Source organism: Phyllostomus discolor, chromosome 6 (assembly GCF_004126475.2).
Source record: "Phyllostomus discolor isolate MPI-MPIP mPhyDis1 chromosome 6, mPhyDis1.pri.v3, whole genome shotgun sequence".
Taxonomy (NCBI): domain Eukaryota; kingdom Metazoa; phylum Chordata; class Mammalia; order Chiroptera; family Phyllostomidae; genus Phyllostomus; species Phyllostomus discolor.
In genome coordinates, this window is record NC_040908.2 from 128,392,867 (window position 1) to 128,416,924 (window position 24,058).

Below are 24,058 nucleotides of genomic sequence, written 5' to 3' on the forward strand. Positions count from 1 at the left end.
TTGGTTATCCAATAAAGTGTTACTTTTCTCTTTTTAATTTAGGTACTGCAAAAGACTATGGGATTTTGCTACCAGATTCTTACAGAACCAAATGCTGATCCTCGAAAAAAGATGGAGCCCTGCATATGATGGATCTTTAGCTGAAATACTTCTGAAGGTATTTCTTTCATGTACATGTGCAAATTGAGATACAATTTATATACCATAAAATTGGCCCATATAAAATACAATTCAGTGTTTTTTTTTCCTTGTATTCAGACTTCCACAACATTTTCATCACCCTAAAAAGAAGCCTTACTAACAGTTACTCTCCATTTTCTCTGAGACTTCCCAGCCCGGGATACACCTAATCTATTTTTTGTCTCCTTTATGGATTTGCTAACTCTGGACATTTGCATATAAATGGAGTGATAAAACATTTGGTCCTTTTTGAGTAGTTTTTTTTTACTTAGCATAATATTTTCAAAGTTCATCATACTGTGGCACATGTCCCAGCACTTGCATTCATTCCCTTTTATTGCCAAGTAATATTTCATTGTATTGATAAACCACATTTTATTTATTCGTTTTTTAGTTGATGGACCTTTGTATTATTTTCATATTTTGACTATTTTAACAATGGTGCTATGAACATTTGTGTACACATTTTTGTGTGGACATATGTTTTTATTTCTCTTGGGTAATAAATACCTAGAAGTCAAATTGCAGGTCATATTTTGAGAAACTGCCAGGCTGTTTTTCCAAAGTGACTGGCTCTGTCATTTTATGTTTTCAGCAGTGTATGAAAGTTCAAGTTATTATGTCCTCATAAATACTTATCTGTCATTTTCATTATAGCCATCCTACTTGGTATCAGATGGTTTCTCGTGCTTTTGATTTACATTATCCTGATGACTAATGATATTGAGAATTTTTATATGTTTATGGACAATTGTATGTCTTCTCTGGAGAAATGTCTGTTCTAGTCCTTTATTTTCATGTGTTGTTTTCTTTATTATTACATTGTTAAAGTTCTTTATATATTCTAAATACTATACCTTTATCATATATGATTTTCAAATATTTTCTGCCATTCTCTGGGTTATCTTTTCAATTTCTTGATGGTGTCCTTCAAAGTATAAGTTTTGATATGATTTTGAAATCATGTCCAGTTTATATTTTCTTTTGTTCCTTGTGCTGAAAGTACTTCTTTTTGCATGAGTTTTCTTTAATTGTATTTTTTCCCATCACCATTTATTCCCCTTATACGCCCCTGCCCCAATTACCACTCTTGTCCAGGTCCATGAGTCCTTTTTCCTTTTTCTCTGTCCCTTTATGTCTAATCCCCTCCACAGAGCTGTCAGCCTGTTTTCTGTCTGTGTCTGTCTCCATTTTGCTGGTTAGTTCAGTGTGTTCATTAAAATCCACATGAGTGAAATCATGGTATTTGTCTTTTTCTGACTGGCCCTTTTCACTTAGCATAATGTTCTCTAGGTCCATCCTTGCTGTTGCAAATGGTACAATTTTATTCTATTTTATGGCCGAATAGTGTTCCATTGTGTATGTCTACCATAGTTGTTTTATCCACTCATCTACTAATGGACACTTGGGCTGCTTGCACATCTGTGGTAATTGTAAATAATGCTACAGTGAACATGAGGGTACTTTTATATTTTTGATTTTTTGGGTTTTTACAGATAAATTCCCAGAAATGGAATCATTGGATTATAAAGCAGTTCTGTTTTTAATTATTTGAGGTATCTCCATACTGTACTGTCCACAGTGGCTGCACCAATCTGTATTCCCACAAATAGTACAAAGGGTTCCCCCTTCTCCACATGCTGGCCAGCGCTTGTTGTTCGTTGATTTATTGAAGATAGCCATTCTGACAAGTGTGAGGTGATAGCTTGTTGTTTTTATTTGCATTTCTCCGGTTAGTGATGTTGCCATTTTTTCATATGAGGTGGGTCCCAGAAAAACCTGGAATAATGTTCTAGAGGGTGGGTTCCTTGTAGTATAGGCTTCTCCTGCTAGGTGAGTGTTCTAGGAACCCACCTCTATCAGTGTACCACCTAGCATTGTTGTGAGAGGCTGGGTTAGGCTTCAGTAATTTTTTCTTTTTTTTTTTTTTTTTTTTTTAAGATTCTTTCAATGCATTTGCCCATTTCTTGATGGTTGATTTAAGAGAGCACCTGCCCATACTGTGCTTAGTGCTCAGCAGCTTTTGGCCAAACACATCAAACTCTCTCAACCCATACTGCCCGCTCCATCCACCCCAGTGCCCCCCTTGCCTATTCATCCAGTTTAACCCCAAGCAAATATTTTGTTTCCCTGGATGAAAAAAATCCTCAAAGAAAAATGTTGTTGATGTGGAAGAGATGAAACAAAAAAAATGGCAGAACACTAAAAGGCATCAAAATCAAAAACAAGTTCAAAAATTGTTTTTGAGCAGTGGGGAAAAAAACATCTCAATAGATGTATTACATCAAATGGAGAGAGTACTTTGAAGGTGACCAAAGTTTAAACATGTAAGAATAAATAACTTTATAGATTCCAGGGATTTTGGGGGGGGGGGGTCCTGCCTTGTATATCTGTTGGCCATATGTGTGTCCTCTTTGGAGAAGTGTCTATTTGTGTCCTTTGTCCATTTTTTAAAATTTGATTCTTTGTTTCTTTGGTGTTTTATAAGTTCTTAATGAATTTTGGATATTAATCCTTTATCAGATGTATCAGCAAATATGTTCTTCCTTCTGTGGGTTATCTTTGTATTTTGTTGATGGCTTCCTTTGCTGTGCAAAAACTTTTTAGATTGATATGGTACCATTGTTTTTTCCTTTGTTTCCATTTCCTGGGGATATGTATCAGAAATGATACTGCTATGAGCAGTATCTGGGATTTTACTGCCTACGTTTTCTTTTGGTACTTGTCTGGTTTCAGGTCTAATGTTTTAAGTTTTTAATAATTCATTTTTTGAATTTATTCTTGTGTGTGGTATAGGAAGGTGGTAAGTTTCATTTTTCTGCACACATCTGTCTAGTTTTCCCAGTAACATTTATTGAATAAACTCTCTTTAAGCCCACTGTATGTGCTTGCTTTTCCTGTTAAATATTAATTGACTATAAAGGTATAGGTTTATTTTTGGGCACTCTGTCTGTTCATTGATCTTTATGTCTGATTTTATGCCATTACCATGCTGTTTTGACAACTGTGGCTTTATAGTTTAGTTTGATACTAGGTAGTGTGATTCTTCCAACTTTGTTCTTCTTTCTCAAGATCGCTGTTGCTGTTTGGGCCTTTTGTGGTTCCATATAAATTTTTGGAATATTTATTCTAGTTCTGTAAATATGTCATTGGTATCCTGATAGGAATTGTGTTGAATCTATAGATTGCTTTGGGTAGCATGACATTTTAATGATTTAGTTAATTCTTCCTATCCATGAACTTGGTATGTGCTTCCACTTATTTGTATCTTTAATTCTTCACTGTCTTAGAAATTTCTGAGTATAGGTATTTTACATCCTTGGATAGATCTATTCCTAGGCATTTTTTCCTTTTGAAGCTATTGTAAAAGGTATTGTTTTCATGGTTTCCTTGATACTTCATTATTGGCATATGAAAATGCCGTTGTATTGAACAGTGTCTGTGAACCAAAGGGTTGCCGGTTCAATTCCCAGTCAGGGCACATTCCTGGGTTGTGGGAGGCAACCACACATTAATGTTTCTCTGCTTCTCTCTCTCCTTTCCCTTCTGTCTAAAAAGAAATAAATTGAAAAAGAAAATGTCATTGCTTTCATTGATCGATTCTAGTAGTTTCTTGGTGGAATCTTTAGGGTTGTTTATGTACAGGATCATGTCATCTGCAAATAAAGATAGTTTTACTTCTTCCTTTCCAATTTGGATGCCTTTTATTTCTTCTTGTTTGATGCTCTAACTGGGACTTGTATCAGTACGCTGAATAAGAGGGTGAAAGCAGATTTCCCTGTGTTATTCACGATCTTAAGGGAAGCTTTGAATTTTGCCCACTGAGTATGATTTTGGCACTGGGTTTGTCGTGCATGGCATTTATTATGTTGAGTTATGTTCTCTCTAGTCCCCCTTTGCTGAGAGTTTTTATCATAAATGGGTGCTGGATTTTATCAAATGCATTTTCTGCATGTGGTTTTCTTCCTTCATCTTGTTTATACGGTATATCACACTTGTTGATTTGTGAATGTTGTACCAGTCTTGCATTCCTGAATAAATATCACTTGATCATGGTGTATGGTGTATGATCTTTTTGATGATGAATTACTATATTCGGTTTGCTAGTATTTTGTTGAGGATTTTAGTATCTATGTTCTTTAGGGATATTGGCATGTAGATTTCTTTCTCTGTAGTATCTAACTGGGTGTGGAATTAGGATAATACTGGCCTGATAAAATGAGCTTGGGAATCTTCCCTCTTCTTGAATTTTTTGGAATAGTTCAAGGAGAGGTGTTCTTGGAATGTTTGGTAAAATTCACATGTGAAGCTTTCTGGTCTGGGGCCTTTGTTTATTTGGAGTTTTTTTGATTACTGTTTCAATTTTACTAGGTATAATCTGTCTTTTCAGAATCTGATTGTTTTTTATTTAGTTTTGGAAGATTGTATGTTTCTAGGAATTTATCGATTTCATCCAGGTTGTCCAATTTGTTGGCATATAGCTGTTCATAATATTTTCTTACAATCCTTTGTATTTCTTTGGTGTCAGTTGTTCTCTCTCCTTTTTCATTTCTGATTTTATTTATTTGGGCCCTTTCTCTTTTTTTCTTGATTAGTCTGGTTAAAGGTTCCTCAATCTTGTTTATCTTTTCAAAGATCCAGTTCTTGTATTCATTGATCTTTTATATCATTTTTATAGACTCTAATTTCGTTTATTTCTGTTCTGACCTTTTTATTTTTTTCCTTTTACTCGCTTTGGGCTTTGCTTGTCATTCTTTTCTCTCTCTCTTTTTTTTAAGATTTTATTTCTAGAGAGAGGATGCAGGAGGGAGGGAGGGAGAGAAACATTGATGTGTGAGATATACATCAAATCAGCCATCTCGCAAATGCCCCCAACCAGGGAAACTGCCTGCAACCCGGGCATGTGCCTTCACCAGCAGCTAAACCAGTGACCTCTTGGTTCACAGGCCAGCACTCAGTTCACTGAGCCACATCAGTCAGGACTGTCTGGTGTTCTTTTTCAAGTTCCTTTAACTATAAAGTTTAGATTGTTTATTTGAACTACTTGTTTCTTGAGATAGTGTACTGTAATGCTATGAATTATCCATTTTAGGACTGCTTTTTGTGTGTCCCACAGATTTTGTGTGTGTTTCTCATTTTCACTTGCTTTACAAGGTATCTTTTGATTCTATCTTCCTTGACCCATTGATTAATTTAACAATATGTTATTTAGCTTCCATGTCTTTGTATATTTTTTAGTTTTATTTTTGTGATTGATTTCTATTTCATGGCATTATGGCACAGAAGGTGCTTGGTATGATTTCAGTCTTAAATTTATTGAGACCTGTTTTGTGTCCTAAATGTGGTCTGTCCTAGAAGATGTTCTCCCATGTGCAGTTGAAAAGAATGTATATTCTGCTGCTTTGGAGGTGAAATGCTCTGAAGATATCAATTAAATCTATTTGATCTAGTGTGTCATAAGGCTACTGTCTTATTGTTGATTTTCATTCTGGAAGATCTATCTACTGAACTCAAAGGGTGTTAAAATATGACTGTATTTTTGTTGATTTCTCCTTTTAAGGTCTATCAAGATTTGCTAAACGTGGTTAGATGTTCCTATGTTGGGTGCATAAATGTTTACTAGGGTTGTATCCTTGTTTTGGATTGTTCCTTTGTCATTATGTAATATCCTTCTTTGTCTCTTACTATATAGCCTTTGTTTTGAAGTCTGTTTTGTCATATACAGGTATTGCTTAATACCAGCTTGTTTTTTTTCCTTTCCATTTCCATGAAACATCTTTTCCGGTTCCTATTTATTTATTTATTTATTTATTTTTAGAGAGGGGAAGGGAGGGAGAACGAGACGACAGACAACATCAATGTGCAGTTGCCAGGGGCCATGGCCTGGCAACTCAGGCATGTGCCCTGACTGGGAATCGAACCTGCGATGCTTTGGTTCACAGCTGCACTCAAATCCACTGAACTACGCCAGCCAGGTCCTATTCCTTTACTTTTAGTCTGTGTATCTTTCTGAGGTGGGTCTCTTAGAAACAGCCTATATAACTATTTTCCTGTTTTTTTTCTTTTTCTTCATTAAGATTTTGTTTATTTTTAGAGAGAGGAAGGGAGTTGAGAAAGAGAAGGAGAGAAACATTAATGTGTGGTTGCCCCTCAAGTGTCCCCTACTGAGACCTGGCCCACAGCCCCAGGCATGTGCCCTGACTGGGAATCAAACCAGCGACACTTTGGGTTTTGCAGGCCTTCGGTGCTCAATCCACGGAGGCACTGAGCCACACCAGCCATGGCTTTAAAAAAAATGTTTTATTATTTTTAGAGGGATTGAGAAATAGAGGGGAGAAACATCAATGTGGCACGAAATACATTAGCAGTCATTGCTCTTCTCATGTCCCTAGCAACCTTTGGTTTCTCGGCCATCACTCAGTCCACTCAGCCACACCATCCAGGTTCTTTTTCTTCTTTTAAAAGCTAGCCCTTTACCATTTGGTGCAAATTCTGGGTTTGTGTTTACAGACTCCTTTAGCTTTTCTTATCTGGGAATTTCTTTATTTCTCTTTCTGTTTTAAATTATATCCTTGCGGTAGAGTTGTCCTTGGTTGTAAGTTCTTACATTCAATCACCTTGAATATTTCATGCCAGTCCCTGATTTCATATACTGCATTTCTTTTCTTTCCTTTCTTTCCTTTTCTTGTTCCTTTCCTTTCCTTTTTTGCTTTTCTTTCTTTTCCTTTTCCTTTCTCTCTTCTTCTTTCCTTCTTTCTTTCTTTCTTCTTTCTGACTGGTGCTTTTTTAATGGTTTCTTGTCTTTTTTCATGTTGTTGAGTGTCCTTATAATCATTACTCTAAACTCTGTAATCTGATAACTTGCTTCCATTTCATTTTAGTAGTTCTTCTGGAGAGTTTCTCTTGTTCTTCCTTGGGGGGCCTGCTACTTTGTCTTCCCTTTTTGGCTACCTCCTTTTGTGTGTTTCTAGTATTAGGTAGACCCCAAAGAGGCTGGTGTAGACCTATGTCAGACACAGCTTGTGGCTGCCCTCGGCAACCTGTTTGGAGCTATTAGCAATCCACAGCTTGTGGCCTGGCTCCATGTGCCAGACCAGGTGTGTGCAGAAAGAACCAAACTGCACTGGTCAGTAAAGTCTCCAGAGCTCAAGGGCTTAATTCCTGAAATAGCCTCCAGCTGTACTGAGCAGCCTGTCTTCAGCTCCACAGGGTAGGTTGAGAGGGATTCTTGTGAGTGGGGCTATTGCTTTCCCCTCCAGGCTATGCCTTCAAGAGGGGAGTGCTCTGAGAAAGATGGCAACTGCAGTATGAGGAATGGTTTCAGCACAGCGATCCTGGTGGCTGACCCTTCAGCTCTCTCCCCAGAGCACCCACTACAATCTCTTCTCACATGTCTCTGCTCTGCTCTCCTTCCGTGGGAGCCGAGGGTAAGTGGCTGTAAACACAATTTTGTGTGCCCTTTAAGAGGCTCTCTGTGTCCTCTAGCTGTCTCTGCCTGGTGGAGAGAAACCCTCTTTTGTTCACAGTCTGAAATATACTTGGGTTCCTTTCCCAGTTTCTGGTGCTCTATGCTGGGTAGCTCGGCTTGGGGTTTGGACCCCCACAAATCCCAGGGAGAACTGTTGCTCCCCCAGACCCTATCCCCCCACCACCTCTGAAATATTCCTACAGCGTTTTCAGCTGCTGCCCCATGGGAGCCCAGCCATCCTCTTGCACTTCTATACTCCCTGCCATTCTCGTTGTGGTGATGAGGTTTCTTCCATAAGTCCTTGGCTTTTCTCAGCTCCTTGAATTTTCTCTTCAGTTTGTTATTTAGGATGGTTTCTCTGTAATTTAGTTGTAATTCCAGTTTGGTCCTGGGAGGAGGTTAATGTAATTTCCACCTACTTCAGTGACATCTTGGAGAGGCTACACGAGTTTTATTTTTAATGTTGCAAAACAACTGTAAAATAGCGGATTTTTTCTTCTCAAAATTGATTTTTAAGGAAGTTTGTATACAGAATGCATACATTTACAGCCTAGGAACATAATACTTCTGTGCCAAATTTTCTAGGAAAGAATGAATGACTGGAGTGGATTTATCTTTAGAATCCTCAGCCTAATTATAAGCATTGGGTCTGACTTCTTCATAAATAATATCTAAAATTTATTTTTACTTTAAAGTTAATAAATGGGACCTATTCAAATTGTAAGTAAATACTTAGTTACAATACACTCAACTCCCAGTAGCCTTGCTACATATGATGCTGTATTGAATTTGTCATCATTATTTTGTGTATCTTTCAGTTTTACTATAACCTGTCCAGCCATCCTTATCTTAATTCATAAAGTATTAGGTTGGCAGAAAAGTTTGTTAGGTTTTTTTCCATAAGATGGCTCTAGTAGTGCATAGTTGTCTTTAACTTCATTGGAAATAATTTTGTTAGATTGTGTTTGTGACAACTGTCATAGCAGTGTGCCTTTTTTAAAAAACATCAAATTTGGTGAATTTCTGTGCAGCCATTTTAATATTGAAGGTGGAAGAAAGTATGAAACATTTTCAGCATACTATGCTGTATAATTTTAAGAAAAGTAAAAACGTAACTCAGATGCAAAAAAAAGATTGTTCAGTGTATGGAGATGGTGCTATTACTGATTTAACATGCCAAAAGCGATTTGCCATTTCATGCTGGAGCTTTCTTACTGGATGATGCTCCACAGTCAGGTAAACCAGTTGAAGTTGATAGCAATCAAATTAAGACATTAATTGAGAACAAAAAATGTTATACCATGTGGTAGATAGTTCACATACTCAGAATATCCAAATCAATAAAATTATTGGTGGAAATGGAAAATGTATTTTATTTTACAGTAAACAACTATATAGATTTTTTTACCAACCCAGTGGAAATTAAAAACAGTAATTATTTGTATAGAAGGCTGGGAATTGAGTGGATGTTTTTTGGCACATTCAGGTTTTTTTTAAACTTTATTTGTAAATAATTTTAGATTTACAGGAAAATTGCAAAAGCAGTTTCATTCTTCACCCAGCTTCCCCTAATGTTAACATCTTGGATATCTATGCCATAATACCAGGAAGTTAATATTGATATGATATTGTTAACTAATCTGCAGACCCATTTCACATTTTACAACTTTTTCCATAAATGTCTTTTCTGGTCCATGATCCATTCCAGGATCACATCATTGCATTTAGTTGTCATGTCTCATTAGTCCATTCTTAAGTTCTGAAAGTGTTTATCAGTTTTAATTTTGATTTAATATGGAATTCAAGGAACTCAGAGTCATGTTACTATTTAAAAAGTACAAGTATATTTTTAGATATCCAGATTATTCCTTGAAAGCAGGATGTTTCTCAGTCTTTGTTGTTCATTTAGAACCTTTCCAGAAGTTTTTTCATTGTAGTAGTTTTACAAGAAAAAAAGTTATAAAAGGTAAGCAATAAAATCAACCACATTCCATTATTCAAACACCAGTGCTGCTAAGATTCATTGCAGTTGCTTTCTAAACAAATGATGGAAAAAGTTTTAAAAAAATGTATTCAGTGTTTGTGTGTTTTTTTTAAATCTTCAACCGAAGACATGCTTGTTGATTTTTTTAGAGAAGGGAAGGGAGGGAGGGAGACATCAGTGTGGGAGAGAAAAATTGATCAGTTCTCGTATGCAACGTGATCAGGGACCAAACGCACAACCTAGACATGTGCCCTGGTTTACAGGTTAACGCTTCAACCAGCTGAGTCAGTGGGCTAGGGTGTATTCAGTATTTTTGGTGGTAAAGTTTGAGAATGAGAAAATTGGGTGTGGATACCGGTGTTCAAAGAACCAGAATAAATGTATGTTTAAGTCAGTTGTATGTAAATCGGTAGTCATTTTTAACACTGGTGTAGCTATTTGTTATTTGAGATTATATTTGCAACTGATTCAAAAATAATATTTGTTTATATTTACAGAAAAAGATCTACAAAGATCAAATGGAATACATGTTGCAGAATCATGTATTCCCTCTATTCAGCAGTGAACTAGGCTACATGAGAGCGAGAGTAAGTTTTAATGTTGTATATTAACTTATATATTTACGTCTTGTAATGAATGACTGTTTATGTGGATTTTCAAAGGGAAGCATTTTAATGTTCATTTTAAAAGCCATATTTCATTTTAGACTGTTTCATATAAATCTTTAAATGGCTGATGTAATGTGTGCATAGTTTTCATCTGTGTCTGATAGCAAGTCTGTCTGTGTTTTGCATTCAGATCTTGCTATCCACACAAACATCATGCAGCCAAAAAGTAAGTTGGGATCATAGTACTGGTCTAGTGTTGTCTCATTGGACATAATTTTACACTGGCCAGCCTCCAAATTCCCACACAGAATTTTGGGATTAGAGATACTGTATAGTTTAGGGGAATTTAATGCAAGAAGTAGCAACTCACTGTAATTTTTTTTTAAAGGCTTGCTGGGTCCTTCACTACTTTTGTGAAGTGAAGTTCAAAAGTGATCAGAACTTGCAAACGGCCTTAGAGCTGACACGAAGATGTCTGATTGATGATAGGGAAATGCCTGTGAAAGTGGAAGCTGCCATTGCACTTCAAGTGTTGATCAGCAATCAAGAAAAAGGTAAAATGTTTATCTCAAAAATAGTGCAGTGCGTTTTCACATGATTGTACAAGGCATGATCCTAAATACTTGACACATAATCTTCCTTTTTATGTAGCATTATCTTTTTCACTCTGGTGTATGTTGTGTCAGGTTTTAAGGAGTTTTAGCTATTTTGGTCTAAGTTGTTTTCTCTTTTTGTCTTACAGCTAAAGAATACATCACACCATTCATCAGACCTGTAATGCAGGCTCTTCTTCATATTATAAGAGAAACAGAAAACGATGATCTTACCAATGTAATTCAGAAAATGATCTGCGAGTATAGTGAAGAAGTTACTCCTATAGCAGTAGAAATGACACAACATCTGGTATGTAATTTGAACCAATCATTTATGCATTACTTACCTTATAGAAAGCATTTTCATAGAGCTTACTGTATGTCAGATACTGTTATACTCCCTTGATAAATATTTAACTTGTTTAAATTTCACACAGTCCTGTGTGAGGACTATTTCTATATTGAAATAAAACTTCAGATATAAAGAGATAAAGTGGCTTGCCCATAGCTAGAATGGGTGGGGCTGGATTCACATCTGAGCTGTATGCCTTTACAAAGCACATCCTTAACTGTTACCTCACGTTGCATTATGATTGCATTGTCCCTGTAGTTTCCTGGAATGTTTTGGACCAATTTAAAGTTGAAGTAGGCGTGTTTGTTAGAATTTTTTAAAAAGATATTTTTAGACAGAGGAGAAGGGAAGGAGGAAGAGGGAGCGAGAAATATCAATGTGTGGTTGCCTCTCATGCTCCCCCCACCAGGGACCTGGCCCACAACCCAGGCATGTGTCCTGACTGGGAATCAAACTGGCTGCCCTCTGGTTCACAGGCCAGGACTCAATCCACTGAGCCACACCAGCCAGTGAGGTTATAAATGTTTTTAAAATGAAATTTGTGTAATGTTATTTTTTGATGGCCTTTGTTTACTCTACATAGCCCCAGTCTTTGGAGAATTAAGAAAATTATTTCAGGGTGATAGAGAATATGACCATGTGTCCACCAGTTACCCATTCCTTTTCCCTATACAATGAATTATTTGATGCAGTTTATATTCCTGTTAAGTGTTAAGATTTCAAGAATGTAACTCTTGGTATTTGCTGTGGATTTAAGCAATGGCAAGAGTTTTATGAATCCGGCACCTGTTAAAATGATAAAAACTCTCAGCAAAATAGTTCTAGATGGGACGTAACATAATAAAAACCATATATGACAAAGCCAAGCCAGTGTCATACTCAATGGACAAAAAGCATTTCCCTTAAGAAGAGAAATAAGACAGGGATGCCCACTTTCGCTGCTCTTACTCAACACAGTACTATATAAGTCCTAGCCATAGTAATCAGAGAAGAAGAATTAGTAAAAGGCATTCAGATTGGAAAGGAAAAAGTAAAGCTCATTATTTGCAGATTTTATGATACTGTATGTTGAGAACCCTGAAGATTTCCACCAAAAAGTGACTAGATAAATGAGTTTAGTAATGTAGAAGATAAAAAATAAATACCCAGAAATCAGTTTCATTTTTATATAACAGTAATGAAAGGGAAGGGGAACTAAGAAAACAAGCCCACTTACAGTTGCATCGAAAATAACATAAAATACCTAGGAATAAATTTAACCAAGGATGTAAAAAACCTATATTCCAAAACACAGGAGAAAGAAGCTCAAGAAGCTACAAATAAGTGGAAGTTTATACCGTGTTAATGGATAGGAAGAATTAACATCATTAAAATGTCCGTGCTACCCAAAGTAGCCTATAGATTCAACGCAATTCCTATCAAGATACCAATGGCGTATTTGACAGAACTAGAATAAATATTCCAGAAATTTATGTGGAACCACAGAACACTGTAAATAGCAACAGTGATCTTGAAAAAGAAGAGCAAAGTTGGAGGAATCAATCTACCTGATACCAAACTACACTACAAGGCCATAGTAATCAAAGAGCATAGTACTGGCATAAATACAGACATACAGATCTGTGGAACAGAACAGAGAGCCCAGAAAAACTCGCTCCTTTATGATTAATTATTATTTGACAAAGGAGGCAAGAACATACAGTGGAGTAAAGATTAGTCTAGTAAATAAATGGAGTTGGGAAAACTGGACCACTTTCTTATACCATGTACAACAATAACCTCAAGATGGATTAAAGAGTTGACGTAAGACTCAAAACCATAAAACTCTGAGGAGAGTTTTACATGGGAAATAAAATCTCTGACATTTCTTTTAGCAGTATTTTTCTCTGATATATCTGCTAAGGCAAGGGCAAGGAAAGAAAAAGGAAACAAATGGGACTACATCAAACTGAAAAGGTTTTGCATAGCAAAGGAAACAATCAAAATGGAAAGACAACACACTGAATCAAAGAACATGTTTGTCAATGATGCATCTAATAAGGGCTTAGTATTCAAAATTTATAAGGAATAGAATTCAAGTAACTTGTTCAAGATACCCTAGTAATTCACAGCACAGTACTATTTGTTTATAGTGTCCAAGCTCTTAATTACTGTTAATCAATTTGGAGGCTTTGACTGCTTTTGCTACCCCAGTTAGAACATTTTAAAAATTAAAACTTTTACTTGGGCCAAGATGGTGGTGTTGGCAGACACACTGTAAGTCCTCACACAACCAAATTCAGGACAACAAAAATTTAGAAGCAAATAAAAAAAAGTTCCATAACTGACAGAAAATTGAACTGTACGGAAGTCCGACAACCAAGGAGTTAGACACATTCATCCAGTCGGGTAGGAGGGGTGGAGTGGGGTGCTGGGCAGAGAGGGGTTTCAGCAAAACAAACAAAAAACAACAACAAAAACGGTGGCTTGCGGACCCCGGTGCACAAGGCAGCGGCTCACAGACCCCAGGCACAGGGCGCCAGCGGGCAGACCCAGTGAGGCGCACGGGGTGGCTGGCTGACAGCTGTCTCGCATTCTCACACAGACAAACCAGGCGAAGTTGGGAAGCGAGACATACCTCCCAGCCCAGGGCCCCAGCTCTGGGAAATAAAGCCTCAAAACACCAACTGAAAACACCTGTGGGGGTTGAGGCAGTGGGGGAGACTCCCAGCCTCACAGGAGAGTTTGTTGGCGAGACCCACAGGGTCCTAGAATGTACACAAGCCCACCCACCCGGGAATCAGCACCAGAAAGGCCCACCCAGTTTGCTTGGGGGAAGTGGCAGAAGGGACTGAAATCCAACAGAGCAAGTGCCATTGTTCCCTCTTGGACCCCGCCCCCACAGACAGAGTCACAACCCAGCAACTGGGCTGACCTGCCCTGGTGAACACCTGAGGCTCCACCCCTCATAACATAACAGGCATGACAAGACCAAAAAACAAAACAAATAAACAAAAAACTGGCCCAAATGGAAGAACAGATCAAAGCCCCAGAGCAAATACTTTTAAGTGACAAAAGAGATAGCCAACCTATCAGATGCACAGTTCAAAGCACTGGTGATCAGGATGCTCACAGAATTGGGTGATTCTGGTTGCAAATTAGGTGAAAAAATGAAGGCTACGCTAAGTGAAATGAAGGAAAACACACAGGGAACCAACAGTGATGGGAAGAAAACGGACTCAAATCAATGGAGTGGACCAGAAGGAAGAAACAAACAACCAAACAGAAAAGAATGAAGAAACAAGAATTCAAAAAAACGAGGCGAGGCTTAGGAACCTCCAGGACATCTTTAAATGTTCCAACATCCGAACTGTAAGGGTACCAGAAGGAGAAGAGGAAGAGCAACAAGTGGAACAGTTATTTGAACAAATAATAAAGGAGAACTTCCCCAATCTGGCAAAGGAAATAGACTTCCAGGAAGTCCAGGAAGCTCAGAGTCCCAAAGAAGTTGCACCCAAGGAGGAACACACCAAGGCACATCATAATTACATTACCCAAGATTAAAATGAAGGGAATCCTAGAAGCAGCAAGAGATAAGGGGACAGTCACCTACAAAGGAGTTCCCATCAGACTGTCAGCTGGTTTCTCAAAAGAGACCTTGCAGGCACGAAGGGGCTGGAAGGAAGTATTCCAAGTCATGAAAGGCAAGGACCTACATCCAAGATTGCTCTATCCAGTAAAGCTTTCATTTAGAATGGAAGGGCAGATAAAGTGCTTCTCAGATAAGGTCAAGTTAAAGGAGTACATCATCACCAAGCCCTTATTATATGAAATGTTAAAGGGACTTATCTAAGAAGATAAAAAAACACATATAGTAAAATGACAGCAAACTCACAATTATTAACAACCACACCTAAAGCAAAACCAAAAGAAACTAAGCAAACAACTAGAACAGGAGCAGAACCACAGAAATGGAGATCACAGGGAGGGTTAGCAATAGGGGAGTGGGAGGAGGAGGGTGGAGGGAAGGTACAGAGAATAGGTAACATAGATGTTAGGTAGAAAATAGACAGGGGGAGGGCAAGAACAGTATGGGAAATGTAGAAGCTAAAGAACTTATGACACATGGACATGAACTAAAGGGGGGGAATGTGGGTGGGAGGGGGTGCAGGGGGGGATGAAGGAGGGAAAATGGGACAACTGTAATAGCATAATCAATTAAAAAAAACTAATTAAAAAAATTAAAAGTTTTAGACCAAATTGTGTTTATGCTGCTTTAATGGCAAACCTAAATTATGTTCTTTTGAATCTAGGCAATGACATTTAATCAAGTAATCCAGACTGGGCCAGATGAAGAAGGAAGTGATGATAAAGCAGTTACTGCTATGGGAATCCTGAATACCATCGACACTCTTCTTAGTGTAGTTGAAGATCATAAAGAGGTAACAAAATGATCTAGTGTTTTAAAGGTTTTAGGTTATTTCAAGCCAATCTTCATGAACTGCTCTACCCTCTTTTGGAGTTTCTAACTTAAAATGTTTTGTCATCTTTTCATGCCCCTTCATTCTCCCATCTTTTAAGTAGTTCCCTTTTGTTATGGATAAGATTGATGTATTATTTTAGTTTCCTTACTATTAGAAGGAACAAGGTGTTTGTGTTATAGTATCTTTACTTCAAGGGTCAGGTTTTTGGCTCCGTCTTAGGTTATATTTCTCAGATCCAAAAGTATGGTAATTCCTGGGAAAACATATTCTGTGTAGTGTTCCTTTAAATAAAAAATTTTTTAAAAATTATAGTAGAATACCATTTTAAGTGTACAGTTCATTGGTGGTAAGTAGATTCACATTGTTGTGCAACCTTCCCTGTTGTCTTTCTAGTTTTCTTTGTGAATTGTAAGTGAATTTTTAAAGTGGAATTATTTGAAATATACAGAAAAGAGAAATAGAGAAAAACTGTTTATAAAGGGTATAACCAATACCCTTTAACCACCACCTAAATTTATTAGATTTTAACATTTTACAGTATATCCATTAGACTTTATTTCCAATAAGAAAAACAATTTCATATAGACGTAATTGAAGCTATTGGGCTATGACTTCCTAATCTCATTTTCCTAATCCCTCCCGTAGAAGTAATCAGTATCCTGAATTTGCTGTTTATAACTCCATTGTAGATATTTATATCTATAAATTGTGTTTTCAGATTATCTACTAATTGCCTTTTGCAACATGAGATTTCAGTAAACTCTTTTTATTCTAGATGATAATTGGAGATGGGCAGAAGCCATAAGGAACCCAAAAGTTAAACTACCTATGGTTAACAAATCAGTTGTTTACTGTATTTGAAGAAGATGTATTTGAGATGGATGTTCTGTTTTTAATTTCTGATTAATAAAGTTTACCTTATTTCCCCTTGCCCCTTATAAACAGTCTCATGAGTTTCAGGCATTTGTGAACCTGATTGAAGACCATACTAACAGTTAAAAAGAAGTTATCCTTTCTCTCTGTGTTGTATGACTTAGAGGTCTGGTTCTCTATCTAACATATTGAGATAATGATATAAGTGGAGGTGACTTAAGAATTATTGGTTGAGGTGGGAATAATGCTTTATTTCAAATAGCTGTGTACACCACTGACAGTGACTTCTCAGTTACATCTAGACTGAATTAATCTATATTTACAAACAAAATTTTATTTTCTTACAACCAAAATTTTTAAAGTCTGCAGAACGGTGTGGCTCCTTTATTTTCATAATTATTTGTATTTTTCCAGGATGTTATTTTTTCCTTTTTGCATGAACTTTGCATATTATTCTTTATGTTTGTCTCATTCTGATGGTACTTCATTAAATTTGAATCCCAGGTTGATTCACAGCATCATAGTATGAGTGAATCATTTCAAAGTAAAGCCTTATCAGTGATTTCTTTTCTTTTTTTTTTTTTTTAAGATTTTATTTATTTATTTTTAGAGAGGGAAAGGGGGGAGGGAAACATCAATGTGCAGTTGCTGGGGGTCATGGCCTGCAACCCAGGCATGTACCCTGACTGGGAATCGAACCTGCGACACCGGCTTATCAGTGATTTTTTAACAATATTAACTTTATATTTTAATGCAGTGAATTAATTACATTATACATTGCTCAGTAATTCATTCAGTGTGCTGTGATTCCTCCATGTGATTTTTTTTTTTCCTTTTTAGATAACCCAGCAGCTTGAGGGAATCTGCTTACAGGTCATCGGAACTGTTTTACAGCAGCATGTCTTAGGTATATACTTCTATCATAATTATTTACTGCTATTTCACATTAGCAAGCATTGTACTAATTATTCCATATTCTTTTTAGAATTCTATGAGGAGATCTTCTCTTTAGCACATAGTTTGACATGTCAACAAGTGTCTCCACAGATGTGGCAGCTTCTACCTCTGGTATTTGAGGTTTTTCAACAAGATGGCTTTGATTACTTTACAGGCAAGTCAAGTCAGAGTAGAAATACTCCTGTTTTGATTTTTTTAGTATTTCAATTGAACACATAGCTTTGAATATTCTAGGTGCATCCTTGTTTGTATAAGTTATCAGTAGCAGTTGATGAAAACCCTTGGTAATGATTTTTATTTTATATTAATATTTAGGTATTAGTTTAGATTTTTTCTTTTAAATTTGTTTTCATACTCCTGCTCCCTGTCAGTATTCTTTGTGTAATCTTTGTGTTTTAACTACTAAATATAAAGGAAGTCGCTTTAATAATGGTTCATTTCTATATCTAATTATAAATGAATATGCCTTAATTGAAAGTCAATGTTACGGACAAAACAATGTCATGTTTGCTTTCATTTCTCTAAAGAGATTTTTCAGAAATAAATAGTAGTGAAGGTAATTAATTGATGCTTTTTAATACAGATATGATGCCTTTGCTTCATAATTATGTGACGGTTGACACAAACACACTTCTGTCTGATACCAAGTATCTTGAAATGATATATAGTATGTGCAAAAAGGTAAGTCATTTTTAATTAATAGAAGAACATATGTCATGAAGCTAGTGCTATAAAAAACTATGAAATTCTGAAGCAACATGATACCACAGATGAACAGATTATATGGGTCTAACAGAATAGGACTTGAACCACTCGGAGAAAGACAAATACCATATGATAATCACTTCTATGTGGAATCTAATGAATAGTAAACTGACAACAAAATAGAAACAGGCATGGATACCTGGAACAGACTGATCGACAACTGTCAAGGGTCAGGGAGGAATGATTTAAAAGTTTAAACTAAATAAGACTTTCCTTTGGTATTATGTTAATGGCTTTGCCAAGTATTTATTTTCTGTCTGCCCTCTGACATTTAATTGTAGTTGTAAGTGTGTTTGATTTTTCACTATGCTTAAAGCTTACCCGTAGCCTAGTTCTTTGCTAGGCAAATTCAAAGAAGAACCTAGAATTTGAGTTTTTTAAAGGATCAGGATTTATTACAGATATATTTTTAAATAAAATTCTTGGAGGCTGTGGAGGCTATATAGTAATTAATTAGTAAATAGCAAGATTGTAAAAATCAAAAGATAAATTTCCAGTGAATGCTACTTTAAAAAATGCTTTTCTTAAACTTGAGGTATGGAGCTCTGGCTTGTGTGGCTCAGTGGATTGAGCGCCAGCCTGGGAACAAAAAGGTCACTGGTTCAATTCCCAGTCAGGGTATTTGCCTAGGTTGCGGGCCAAGTTCCCAGTGAGGGGGCACGTGAGTGACAGCCACACATTGTTGTTTCTCTCCCTCTCTTTTTCCCTCCTTTCCCCTCTCTCTAAAAAATAAATAAATAAGATATTGGGAAAAAACTTGAGGTATGGGTAAAACACTTGAAGTGGGGTCCTTTAGTAGATATCTAAGTGACTGTAATTGGTAATTTTTGAATTTCTAACAGTGCTTGTTGAGAGGCAGCAGGCTGTTTAACCTGAAGCATTTAAAAAGTGATTTTGCTCCATTAAGTTTTTAGATGTGCTTGTCCTTGTTGATATCTTTCCTTTCTGAATAATCATAAAATAATCATCTAGATATGTTTATATAATGTTTATCACCAATACTAGTATTACAATAATACTCTGGGAACAGATACCTATACTACCATATTTCAGAACACTTACCGTTAATATTTTCAGTCCTCTACTGCTAACTAGCATGCCTCATCTATGTTTTTTGTCTGTGGACATTTGCCATCAACAGTCTGCCTTTTCCTTTCTCCTGTCTCACTCCAGTGTCAGGGGGGAGGGTTTTGTGTGTGGGGTTCGTTCGTTTGTTTGTTTGTTTTTGAGATGTGTAGAGAAAAGATTTTCCTAGCAATATCAGTTTAGAGTTTTTTTGTAGTTCTTTACATAAGAGCCAAATATCCCTGAGAAAAGTTAGGTGCATATTATTAAGGTGAAGGTCCTTTGGCATGTTTGTATGAGAAAGTAGTGGTCAACATGCTATTGTCCAGAATGACACTATGGGAGAAGAGCCATATTTATATTGATTATTTATACCAACATCCAGATTGCTAGAATATGACAGACTATCAATTTCACATCCTCACAGATGCTTATACTATATACTATAGCCTAAATATTGCAGACCTATTTAGAATATCTTAAATACTCTAGAGACTGAAGATGGAATAGAAATTCTGAGGTTGAAAGTTTTCGTGATGCCTCACTCCAATTTACATTTTGTTGATAAGGTTCTTACAGGAGTTGCAGGAGAAGATGCAGAGTGTCATGCAGCAAAATTGTTAGAGGTCATCATTCTACAGTGCAAAGGGCGTGGCATTGACCAGGTCAGTGAGGCTAACTATTAATAATTCATTTGTGAGGCTTTAGAGAAGAAGTCTTTCCCTCCACTTTTTTCTTTTTGGCCATTTGTTATATATTCTATACATTGTTGTTTATTATGACACCCAGATAAATTGGTTTAATATTTAACTAATGTATAGTAATGATCATATATTTAATATGCATATGTTAAATATAACTGTCTTATTTTACAATTACTTGTTAACATGCAAGGTAAGTTTTGTTTTGAATTTGCATTTCCTTACATTTGCCATGTTATCACTTTGCAGTAAAATAGATTCAGTCATTAAATTTCCATGGCTGGTTTCAAAAAAAATATTTTCCAGTCTTACTGAGATATAATTGAAATATAACATGGTGTAAGTTGAAAGTATTCAGTGTAATGAGTTGATATGTATGTATATTATGGACATGATTATCACAGTAAAGTTAGTCAATATAGAAATACTGTGAATCCATGATTGCTGTTTTGGTGAGGCTCTAATATCTCATTGAAGACTTGTCTCTTTCTAAAATTAGATTTCCCAGTGAAATACTTCAATAAAAAAACTATTGTATCATTTAATGGGGAAAGGGGTGAGTTGAAGCAACAAGTAAGTTAATATGGGTAGGATAATTAGATTCTTATTACTTCCACAGAATATTTTCATAACTTTCTTTACAGTGTATTCCCTTATTCGTGGAAGCAGCTTTAGAGAGACTGACAAGAGAGGTGAAGACAAGTGAACTTCGAACAATGTGCCTGCAAGTTGCCATTGCAGCTTTGTATTATAATCCACATCTACTACTTAACACCTTAGAAAATCTTCGCTTTCCTAATAATGTTGAACCAGTTACAAATCATTTTATTACACAGTGGCTTAATGATGTTGATTGTTTCTTGGGGTAAGTGGCATACATTGGATATTTGTTTGCTTAACTGTATGAGAAACTCTGCTTATTAAGAAAAAGAAGAAAAATCTTTATTTTATTTTTTAGGCTACATGACAGAAAGATGTGTGTTCTGGGCCTGTGTGCTCTTATTGATATGGAACAAATACCACAAGTTTTAAATCAGGTCTCTGGACAGATTTTGCCAGCATTTATCCTTTTATTTAATGGATTAAAAAGAGCATATGCCTGCCATGCAGAACATGAGAATGACAGTGATGACGATGATGAAGCTGATGATGATGATGAAACTGGTAAGATATTTGTGATGGAGGAAGCCAAACTTACCTACATAGAATATCACTGGATTTAATTTGTTTAATTGATTATGCTATTACAGTTGTCCCATTTTCCCTCCTTCATCCCCCCCTGCACCCCCTCCCACCCACATTCCCCCCCTTTAGTTCATGTCCATGTGTCATAAGTTCTTTAGCTTCTACATTTCCCATACTGTTCTTGCCCTCCCCCTGTCTATTTTCTACCTACCATCTATGTTACCTATTCTCTGTACCTTCCCTCCACCCTCCTCCTCCCACTCCCCTATTGCTAACCCTCCCTGTGATCTCCATTTCTGTGGTTCTGCTCCTGTTCTAGTTGTTTGCTTAGTTTCTTTTGGTTTTGCTTTAGGTGTGGTTGTTAATAATTGTGAGTTTGCTGTCATTTTACTATATGTGTTTTTTTATCTTCTTAGATAAGTCCCTTTAACATTTCATATAATAAGGGCTTGGTGATGATGTACTCCTTTAACTTGACCTTATCTGAGAAGCACTTTATCTGCCCTTCCATTCTAAATGAAAGCTTTACTGGATAGAGCAATCTTGGATGTAGGTCCTTGCCTTTCATGACTTGGAATACTTCCTTCCAGCCCCTTCGTGCCTGCAAGGTCTCTTTTGAGAAACCAGCTGACAGTCTGATGGGAACTCCTTTGTAGGTGACTGTCCCCTTATCTCTTGCTGCTTCTAGGATTCCCTTCATTTTAATCTTGGGTAATGTAATTATGATGTGCCTTGGTGTGTTCCTCCTTGGGTGCAACTTCTTTGGGACTCTGAGCTTCCTGGACTTCCTGGAAGTCTATTTCCTTTGCCAGATTGGGGAAGTTCTCCTTTATTATTTGTTCAAATAACTGTTCCACTTGTTGCTCTTCCTCTTCTCCTTCTGGTACCCTTACAGTTCGGATGTTGGAACATTTAAAGATGTCCTGGAGGTTCCTAAGCCTCGCCTCGTTTTTTTGAATTCTTGTTTCTTCATTCTTTTCTGTTTGGTTGTTTGTTTCTTCCTTCTGGTCCACTCCATTGATTTGAGTCCGTTTTCTTCCCATCACTGTTGGTTCCCTGTGTGTTTTCCTTCATTTCACTTAGCGTAGCCTTCATTTTTTCACCTAATTTGCAACCAGAATCACCCAATTCTGTGAGCATCCTGATCACCAGTGCTTTGAACTGTGCATCTGATAGGTTGGCTATCTCTTTTGTCACTTAAAAGTATTTGCTCTGGGGCTTTGATCTGTTCTTCCATTTGGGCCAGTTTTTTGTTTATTTGTTTTGTTTTTTGGTCTTGTCATGCCTGTTATGTTATGAGGGGTGGAGCCTCAGGTGTTCACCAGGGCAGGTCAGCCCAGTTGCTGGGTTGTGACTCTGTCTGTGGGGGCGGGGTCCAAGAGGGAACAATGGCACTTGCTCTGTTGGATTTCAGTCCCTTCTGCCACTTCCCCCAAGCAAACTGGGTGGGCCTTTCTGGTGCTGATTCCCGGGTGGGTGGGCTTGTGTACATTCTAGGACCCTGTGGGTCTCGCCAACAAACTCTCCTGTGAGGCTGGGAGTCTCCCCCACTGCCTCAACCCCCACAGGTGTTTTCAGTTGGTGTTTTGAGGCTTTATTTCCCAGAGCTGGGGCCCTGGGCTGGGAGGTATGTCTCGCTTCCCAACTTCGCCTGGTTTGTCTGTGTGAGAATGCGAGACAGCTGTCAGCCAGCCACCCCGTGCGCCTCACTGGGTCTGCCCGCTGGCGCCCTGTGCCTGGGGTCTGTGAGCCGCTGCCTTGTGCACCGGGGTCCGCAAGCCACCGTTTTTGTTGTTGTTTTTTGTTTGTTTTGCTGAAACCCCTCTCTGCCCAGCACCCCACTCCACCCCTCCTACCCGACTGGATGAATGTGTCTAACTCCTTGGTTGTCGGACTTCCGTACAGTTCAATTTTCTGTCAGTTATGGAACTTTTTTTTATTTGCTTCTAAATTTTTGTTGTCCTGAATTTGGTTGTGTGAGGACTTACAGTGTGTCTGCCAACACCACCATCTTGGCCGGAAGTCTGGATTTAATTTGTTTTCTTAACCCTTCTCCTAGCGAAATGTGGGGTCATAGCCAAATGTTTTTATTTTCATTATTCATAGAAAGATAACTCTACCTTCTCACAAGGGTGACATCCCTGAAATGCAGGAACTTCTCTTATGTCTTTAACACGTAAAGTACTTCTAGGCATTTATGGTTCTCCTTTTTAACAGGGTTAATTCATTTTATTTTTCTTGTATAAAATTATGTAGTGCCCCTCTCTGGTGTAGCTCAATTGGTTGGGCATCGTCCTGCAAACCAAAAAGTCACCATTGCAGTTCCTAGTCAGGGCTCATCCTGGGTTGTGGGCTATGTCCCTAGCTGGGGTCATGTGAGAGGCAGCACATTGATCATGTCCTTGATGTAGTGGCCCAATTTGGTGATGGGGATACACTCCTTGTGCTCAGCCTTGACTCTATAAGCTCCAGGGCCTTGGCCCTGGCCCAAACCCCCGCCATGACGTTGGCTGTGGATGCCACTCCCAAGTCTTCTGCCGTGGAAGCCACAGTGGCCTCCCCATTCCAGGGTTTTCAGGCTGTCCCATAGCATCTGGCATCCATCATTTGGTTTTGATTCTGAATAGAAGGCATTTATGGTTCTTAGTGTTGACAAACATCTATCTTTTTTAGTGCTGTTAACATAAGCATCCTAACTATAAAATAAATTGGATGTTTTGTAATACATTTCACCTGTAAGACACTGTAGAACTACAAGAGTATAAATTAATAGAATGTTAGTTAAGAGAAACTATTTTTAACAGTTCCAAATTTAGATAGCTATTGTCATTTTTGTCTTTTATCATTCACTAACTCAGCCAGCT

At 37.4% G+C, this 24,058-nt stretch overlaps 1 protein-coding gene and 1 non-coding gene across 2 annotated transcripts in view; both read left to right on the forward strand.

Annotated features, from left to right (window-relative positions):
- IPO7 (importin 7) overlaps positions 1 to 24,058 on the forward strand; it is a 67,215-nt gene that overhangs the window by 38,564 nt on the left and 4,593 nt on the right. The window contains 13 exon segments of the mRNA XM_028516019.2: positions 43 to 100; positions 103 to 126; positions 129 to 157; positions 10,130 to 10,219; positions 10,629 to 10,794; positions 10,983 to 11,143; positions 15,478 to 15,606; positions 17,362 to 17,428; positions 17,507 to 17,632; positions 18,062 to 18,159; positions 19,878 to 19,973; positions 20,654 to 20,874; positions 20,968 to 21,173. Of these exon segments, the coding sequence (XP_028371820.1) occupies positions 43 to 100; positions 103 to 126; positions 129 to 157; positions 10,130 to 10,219; positions 10,629 to 10,794; positions 10,983 to 11,143; positions 15,478 to 15,606; positions 17,362 to 17,428; positions 17,507 to 17,632; positions 18,062 to 18,159; positions 19,878 to 19,973; positions 20,654 to 20,874; positions 20,968 to 21,173 (1,471 nt within the window).
- LOC114501149 lies at positions 10,367 to 10,550 on the forward strand. Its single transcript, XR_003684913.1, has one exon. It is a non-coding gene; the product is annotated as a small nucleolar RNA SNORA23 (small nucleolar RNA).